The sequence below is a fragment of the Magallana gigas genome, chromosome 8 (genome assembly GCF_963853765.1).
Source record: "Magallana gigas chromosome 8, xbMagGiga1.1, whole genome shotgun sequence".
Lineage (NCBI taxonomy): Eukaryota > Metazoa > Mollusca > Bivalvia > Ostreida > Ostreidae > Magallana > Magallana gigas.
Genome location: NC_088860.1, coordinates 42697264 through 42705853, shown reverse-complemented (window position 1 = coordinate 42705853; position 8590 = coordinate 42697264). Strand labels below are relative to the sequence as shown.

Below are 8590 nucleotides of genomic sequence, written 5' to 3'. Positions count from 1 at the left end.
TTCAAATTGTTTATTCATTCATTCAAGACCAGTTCACTGATATTTGAGGTTCCACATGAGTATACACACCCCTGCGAATGTGTTCAGAATGTTTTCTTTATCTTTGCTAAGTATGTAATAAATCCAGAGGTGCTCGAATGAAAGTTCACGAGACATCACCGAGATTTGTTCAGTTCCTGTGAAATTTCGAGCGAAAGTATAAGTGTTCGGATAATATTCTAAAAATACGTAAGTACTGGTCGATTTTCTTATCATATCCTACTTTGATTTATGTTAAAACATCAACATCTTTTAAGATGTATGCCTTATTTCTCCATCCAGCGGTTTTTAAAATTAAACGATGGTATTCAGAACAGAGTTATCGTTCGTGTTCAACCACGTGTAGAGTGGTTGATAATATAAACATTGGGTTGCTTAGGTGGCAGGGGACAGTTTTTTTTATCCAATTCATTGTAGCCAAGGGATGCATGTCTTCGGAACTCTGTAACTAGAGTTTCCTCAGTTCCCATTCAGCACAAATACCTTTAATTCGCTCTTTATAAGGCCAATCACCAATTTCTGAAGAAAATTGCTAATCAAAACCTGTAAAATTCTCTACATACTGGTTTTTATGAGATTTTAACCCTTTCATATTTTGCTAATTTTTCATGATATTTCAGCTTTTTAGACCTCCCCCAGCTAATTCCCTGCAGAGGGTTGACCTTCCGTACCGCGTGCATGCTGCACTATCACATGTCAGAAACTTACCGGTGTATAGTTTACAATGTCCCATCCACCTACTTTTCGTGTTATTTTACCTCCCGTCTGTAACTTGCAATTTCACTGTGTAAAGTCAGCACAACAGTCAAAGCCGCAGGTTTCGCATTTTACTTCTGATTCTCTTGTACCTAACATAAGGGGCCTACATATTGCATATCAATTTCAACAAGAGACACCCCTCTAACTAATGATATTCATTAAAAATCATTTCATGAATTTTAGCAACACTCATAAGCCTTCAAGTACAGCAACTCTCAATTTTACAAAAATATTGACGGGTACTTTATTCGAAACTGTCCCTTGCTACCTTAATAAAATCATAGTCATGTTTGATGCTTGGTGTGCAATACCATCTTTTATAAAAAATAATGGGTGAACGTTTTGCATAAAAACTTAGTATATTGAGCCATTTTTAAGGAACATTCTGCATAAAATAGTACAGCCTGTTTCACTATTGATGTTATTACTAGGTCAGGCGCGGATCGAAAATTAATTCTCTACAACGCATGTTAATTGTCGCAACAGCAGAAAAAAAACTATTTTTTGTATTGTCACATTTATTTCTAGAACACATTTTATCCACCAATTAATGAAGATAAATTTTAAAATCAATAAACCTCTAGAATTTATATTTGACTACAAGTACCCAGATTCACTAAAATAGACTATAAACACGAGGCACGATTTTTACTGCGAAACTGAAAGGGTCAAATAAAACCACGTGATCTAAAATTTAAATGACAATAACATTCGCAGGGGTGATATAGAACTGAACACAAAATACATGTACAGTCAAGGATCACATGTACAGTACATGTAGTAATAAATATATGAAAGTTGAGTTTACAATACAGTAGGTTGTATAGGTTTGTTTTTGGAAGAGCAGACTTTGATTGAACGTTTTCTTAATGAATCTTGACAACATTTTAATTTTTGCTGCATTAATAGTATTTATCAGCTCGTTAATTGTTTTACTATTTGGGTTTTCATCATATATCTTGGACAAAAACATTTTTCTATCGTTTGCAAAATGTGTACATTCTAAAATATAATGAAATTCACCCCCAATACTATTAGAGTCACACATTCTACATTTTCTTATATTTTTATCAATATTATGCCATCTACCTGTTTCTATTGGGAATCCATGGTTACATGGATCCGTAGATCTGTAGGTTAAATCAACAAATACTTTTTTTTACAAGACAGGGAAGGGAACACGTGAACATTACATATAGAATAGTGACAGCCCTTCTCTCAATCAAATTAAAAAATCCCCTCTGTGTGAAATCATTGCCTGTAGCATACTGTAAACGTACTACATTTGGCTGTGTATTCTATTAAGCGCTTTTGGCGGAATACGGCTTCCGCTAAATCAAGTAAATCGCTAAATGCTATGCGTATATGTATAAGAAAAGGCGCATTCAGGAATACGCTAATTCAAATATACGCCAACTTGTTCAAAAACTAATTACCGCCAAATATTGTACACGCCAATTATAATACGTTTACAGTATGCTTCACTGAACTGTGGGTAGAGGATGTGCAATAAACCTTGTCCGATTGTCCGTCCCATTGAAGTTGTCCGTTTTTCAATAGAAAGTCAAATAACCTTTCTGTGTTAAAATAATTGTCCGAATCATAATTCCCGTTGATACCGATATCAAATTACGCCCACTGAGTGGTGTGCAATAACCTTGAACAATTTTTAATAAGATGAAAGGATCAAGGTCGAAGAATGGAGCAGGTGTCAAGGCCCCTGGTAGCCATTTGATTAAAAATGAACTTTAATTTTGATGATATATCAACCGTATATATACGTATTAAGACTTTTTTCGTTCCATGATCCTAGTTTACTTTCTATTGAAAAACTTTTTTTTCTTCAAAGGACATTAAAACATTCTGAACAATGGCATACGACAATATAAAGACAAAAACAAATAACGGATATAACAGCGAACTTATTCCTGTCCCTAGTAATGAATTATCTTCAGTAACGATCTTATAAGCTTCTTGATATCATTACAATATAGACAATATACAATACGTATTTGTACAAAGCAAATTAAAACATTGATACACGTCAAGAATGTCCGTAGAGGATCTTAAGAATACACATTGCGAAAAAAAACATCATGCATGAATTGCACCACTTTAGAACATGAATTATACAAAGCACTGTAGAATTATCAATATAAATGAAATCAGCTGTCTGGGCCAAGGATGAACAATTTCTCAAAACAAATGCACATCTGTTAAATAAAACATGTGACATAAGATTTTAAGAAAACTTTAGCCCAGCAACTTCAAATACAGAGCCTGTAGACAGTACATTTATTTCCATTAGAGACCACAAATTGTTCGGAATACTCATCAAAGATTAAACACTGGGCATCCGGGTACTCTGTAATAAAAGATCGCCCGTTAATGCCATCACTCTGAATCTGAAACACTCCATTTAAGTCCTTGTGATCACACTGAGGCTTGAAACAATTGTTACATTCACCCCAACCTAAATTGTCGCAGTACTTTTTGCATCCCTGATAGCTTCTATACCCACAATACACGTTTTTTAAAGGATCAAAGGTAATACATCTGATGCTTTGGACCTTAGGAATTTGAAATTGGAACAATTTCTGACCAGACAGTGAAAAACAAATTACCGTTTGTCCACTCACGCAAGCTAATCGGTCTTGAGTTAAACAAAGTAGTGGTAAAGCAACTGTTTCAGGACTCGGAACTACTACTGTTTGAACATTACAAATAGGCAAAAGTGTGATAATTGTAATTTTAGCCCGTGTTGCAACCACAATCCTATTTTGCTCTTCATCCACGCAAAAAATGTCAAAAAATTCTTTCACATTGAATTCAGTCTTACACGTGGCTCCAATAGCACTCACGTTTTTCTTTACAATCTTCAGTTTATAAACTGACGACATACACCCAACATACAACATAGTTTTGGTAGGGCTTGCATAAAGGCTTATTTTCCCATTCAGTTCAATTGGAGAATCAAATGACATCTCAGTGTAATTGGAATTAAATACTTTCAGAGAAGCTGGAGATGAGAAGGCTAATACAAGTGTTTCGTTATCAACAAAAACCCCTTGATGTGCTGATCCCGAAATCTGAAACTCGGACTCTTTCTTCGCCTTCAGTTTTGCAGGATTAGTGACGCTTTGATAAAATGCCGTGAATTGTCTCTGTTCTATATTCTCAAGGATTCCAAAAGATGACAAATGCATTGATAGATTCCAGATGATCCCTGATGGTCTTCTCACCATGGTGACATCTTCTATTTTGTCTTGCTCACACACTTGTTTGAGTATGATTGTGTGGTCATGTTCGTACTGAACCTCTTCATCTTCTAAGTAGTTGGCTTTGTGTTGTTGGAACTGTTCTTCTAAATCAGTAATTATTTTCATGGCCGTTATAAAGGTCTGCTTTGTGGAACCCTTCCCTTGAACTGCAGATAAAAGTGACTCTCCATTTCTGATGGTCAGCAAGAAGTGTTTTAAATCCAGGACGCATTCCTTCTGTCTTTCTTCATTTTCTTCGTGTAATTTTAAGAAATTTTTCTCAAACTGTTGTTGACATTCATCAAGCTTGGTTTTTAGGTTCTCAATTTCATAAGAAACGTTTGATAGGATTGTTTCCTTTCTCGCATTAGATTCTCTAATCGTGCGTTCCTTGTTTTCTACTATTTCTTTAGTTACCTGGGCTATTTTAGATAGAACCTGAATGTTCCTGTCAACGTTTGACTTCTCTATTCTTTTAACGATTTCATCAATTGCTTCTACACGCTCACAATGTCTATGCTTGGTAGCAAAGCAGATGCTGCAGCATAACGTGTCATGATCCAGACAAAATACCTCCACGAATTTACCTTGATGTATATGGCAAGGTTCGTCCACGTCTGGAAACTGCAGGTCGTCATCTAGATCTTTCATATTAATTGCTGATATTTTGTGCTTTTGTAGAATGACATTAATTTTGTGAATACCTTTACAAGCCGCACATATCAACTCGCGGCAATCGTTACACAAATACTCTGCTTTTACGTGTTTGTTATCACGTACACACATTGCACACAATTTATCCTGAGATTGCTCCTCCACAGATGTGGTCAGAGAATTAAGTAATAGATTGGCTGGAAAATGTTTCGCCCATTCCTCTACGGGAACTCCCTGCTCGGGACACCTAGATACACGGCGACATATCGGACATTTAAACTCAAAACTCGACTCTTCTTTCCCAATTGCTTCCCTGGATATGAAATGCTGCAGACATTCTTCACAGAAAGTATGTGAACAGGGTAGACATCTGGGTTTAACTATCTGCTGCAAACAGATTGTACAGTTGAAAACAACGTGTTTGTTGACTGGTTTTCTTCCGGTCGCCATCGTGGGTTTTATCCAGAAAGAAAGTGTACTTTTGTTTTGCATTAAATGCATCGGCGGATCAAGAGGGAGGGCGGCGAAGTTTGCAATTGTCTAAATCTATTTCATTCAAATCTACAGTAAAAAGTTTATACTGTGAGGAATTTATTACAACATATTTTGTAAATAAAAAAGGACACATGTTCGTATGTTAATCTGAATAAGTTTAATCTTTAGATTCATTTCTAACATGAAACAAAACTTAATGGCGGTGCATCGCTACTGTTCAAATTGTAATTTGCATCAATAAAATGACAACAAAAACAATTATTAAATTATTAAACACTGCTGTAGAATTTTCTATGAGTTGAATTGCTAATTCAATCATAATAATTGAAGTTTTACTGGATTTGTTGATTCGCCGGAACATTTAAATGTTGATCAGGCGCGTAGCATCAGTTGGGGGGTGGGGGCACTCTTTCTCGCAGCCTACATGTACATTATAAAAAAAATAACGTATAAAAGTGAATTTACATGGAGTTTGACTGTCTACTTTTGGGGAGCTTTTAAATAATTGGCATGAAAGGATCGAAAATAGTTTATGATGTCTATTTTTCTTTTGCTTGTATTTATTTTTGGATGAGCATGTCCTCCCACCGTTACACAACAATCTTATTTGCCTGTGCATTAATAAAACAAAGTTAACGTACGTCCTTATGAACTACCCATAATGACGACCAATAAAAAATAATGAGGCTGACAAGTGATTATCAATTGTTTAAAATGTTTTGAAAAGGAAAGCGATATTTGTTTAGAATTGTGTGATACAATATAACGTTAAAGGTGAAATTTCATTTTTCTACAAGAATTTAGTACATAAGCACTCACATATATAACGGAACAAAACAGTTAATAGTATATCGTTTTGGTAACATCATAATCATGATATTTTTTTATATCCCTATATGTTAAATAAAAATACGATGCCCCTATCAGTTACATAAACACTATGTTTAAGAAGCTAACGTATATGAACAGTGTCTATTTAAAAGGTAGTATACATCAACAAATACCTCAAAATATCTAGATAAATTGATAGATATTGTAATGATTATGCCTTATTATAATAAACGTTGTGATGAATTAGATTTGGGTGGGGGAAATGGAATAACCTGACTACCCTTGGAGTGGACTACTCCAAGGTTATATAAACAGCTGTGCTGTAGAGTGTGGGGGAGTCGTCTGTGAACAGCGGAGTAGAAAGGACAAGATAGATAGAAAGAAAATAGAAAGAAGAAAGATAGAAGAGTTAAGAGGTAGGGTTGAATAGAAACTAGTGGCAAGAAACCCTGGGAATTGAGGTGAGGTGCTTGGTGTAGTAAATCTGAAGAAGATTGAGACACCAAGTATCTCTCTCTCAATAGGAACCGGGTATAGACACACAGTACTGAAAGCCCACCTCACACATTATCCCCATTTATGATTGATAGTGATTTAAACGTTACCCAATTAGAGAAAAATCATTGTACTAATCATTATTAACTCAGGTAGAGTTAGAGGAAAATTTATTTCATATATTATCCCTGAGAACCCAGGACAAAACACGTTACATTTTGGTGGCAGCCGGTTCGGGGATAAAATATCAGTGATTTCGTTGATTTAATAAATTTAATTTTGTTGTTCTTGAATCATCATATAGCGTTTGTATTAGGAACTGGATACCGAGTGCATTGTTACCGGGTGCTTTGAACCAAGTGAAGTGTTACCGGGTAGTGTGTACCAGGTTCAAAGAAACCGTGTATCTGAATTTTGAATTTGTGAACGATAAGAATAAAAGAATTAGAAAATTGTGTAGTATTTTTGTATTAGTGTAGAAATAGAAAATTTAAAATGAATGACAAAGAAGCTGAACTTTGGGCTGATCTTAGCGTAATAGATGCTAGACGTGAGAAGCTAAAAGAGACATTGGATAGATTGAGGTCTACGCCATATACATCTAATCCTTCTATGATACCAGATTCCGGGGTAGATGTAAGACCAAAATATGATGCAAGTATGGATGATAGATCATCTCAGTATGCAAACACTGCAAGTGCAAATGTTAAATCGGACACAGCGGAGAATTTTGGTTATTCAAAATATCCAAAGTCAGATTTCTCTATTTATCGAGGGGAAACAAGTCAAGAAACGTACAAAGCGAATAGTGATTACTTAAACCCTCGATCAATTGAACAACCACATTTTTCGGAAACGCTACTCGCAGGTAGTTTTCCACATAGTACACACAGTCTCGGTGCCACATCAACGACAACAAGTGTTACTTGGACATCAAGACATGGTGCATGGAATGATATACCACATTCAAACCAGGTCTTTAATCGGAGTGTTAACTCACAAGGTAACACTGAAAACAATCTTGTAGATAATAATATGGGTAAAACTATCATGAAACCGGCAACATTTGATGGCACTTCCTCATGGATAGACTATAAAGCTCATTTCGAAGCCTGCTGTAGTATTAACTTGTGGAATCCTCGACAGAAGAGTTTATACTTGGCAGCATCTTTAAGAGGACAAGCACAGACTGTACTCGGAAACATAAAAACAGGCACAGTTTTCACATATGAGGATTTATGTGATGCATTAGAGGCAAGGTTTGCACCTGTTAATCAGACCGAGTTGTACCGAGCAATGCTTAGGGAAAAACGCCAAAAAGCGACAGAGACTTTACCAGAGCTAGGGGAAAGCATACGTCGCTTGACTCATCTTGCATACCCTACGGCACCAAGGGATGTAACTGAAATGATTGCCAAAGATCAGTTCATTGATGCGCTGTCGAATTTTGACATGCGACTGCGTATTCAACAGTCCCGTCCTAAATCTCTGAATGATGCCATCAGATTAGCAGTCGAAATAGAAGCGTTCTGTAGAGCCGAGCGTCAACGTAGACATGACGTCGGATTTGCTCGTGGTGCTACAATGGACGTGGTAGATACAAATACGTCTTCTCCACAGAGTAGCATTGATGTAAATGAAGAAATTATGAAGCTTCGTCAGGAAATTCAACAGTCCATGAGAGATCTGGAGAATAAAATATCAAAATTATCTGCAAGTAAGGAAGCAGACAAATCAAATGATACCGATGCAGTGCATGTCGATCACTTCCCTTTTAAATGCCATCACTGCGGAAGGCGTGGACATAAAATCAAAGATTGCTTTATTAAGTTAAACCAAGAACACGCTCAAAAGAAAGCTGCTAAATCTAAACCAGGTGAACATTGTGAAACTCAGTTCAAGAATAAAAGCCATGATACAAAGTCGAACACAGCCACTGTTAAGAATGCTTCAGTCAGTACAGAATCTGGTTTGTTTATTAACGCGCTTGTAGACATGGTTCCATGCAATTTGCTTGTTGATACCGGCGCAACATTGACAATTCTAGCCGATAGAAT

General features: G+C 36.2%; 1 protein-coding gene across 1 annotated transcript; it reads right to left on the bottom strand.

Annotated features, from left to right (window-relative positions):
• Nucleotides 1-1321: 1321 nt before the first annotated feature.
• On the bottom strand, nucleotides 1322-5198 carry LOC136270814 (uncharacterized). Its single transcript, XM_066069557.1, has one exon. It carries the CDS (start codon nucleotides 5160-5162, stop codon nucleotides 3066-3068), a length of 2097 nt encoding a protein of 698 aa, XP_065925629.1. The 5' UTR covers nucleotides 5163-5198; the 3' UTR covers nucleotides 1322-3065.
• Nucleotides 5199-8590: the final 3392 nt, after the last annotated feature.

Bases quoted from the DNA above. Each gene is read 5' to 3' on its own strand.
- LOC136270814 (XM_066069557.1), bottom strand. From the start codon at position 5,162: ATGGCGACCGGAAGAAAACCAGTCAACAAACACGTTGTTTTCAACTGT.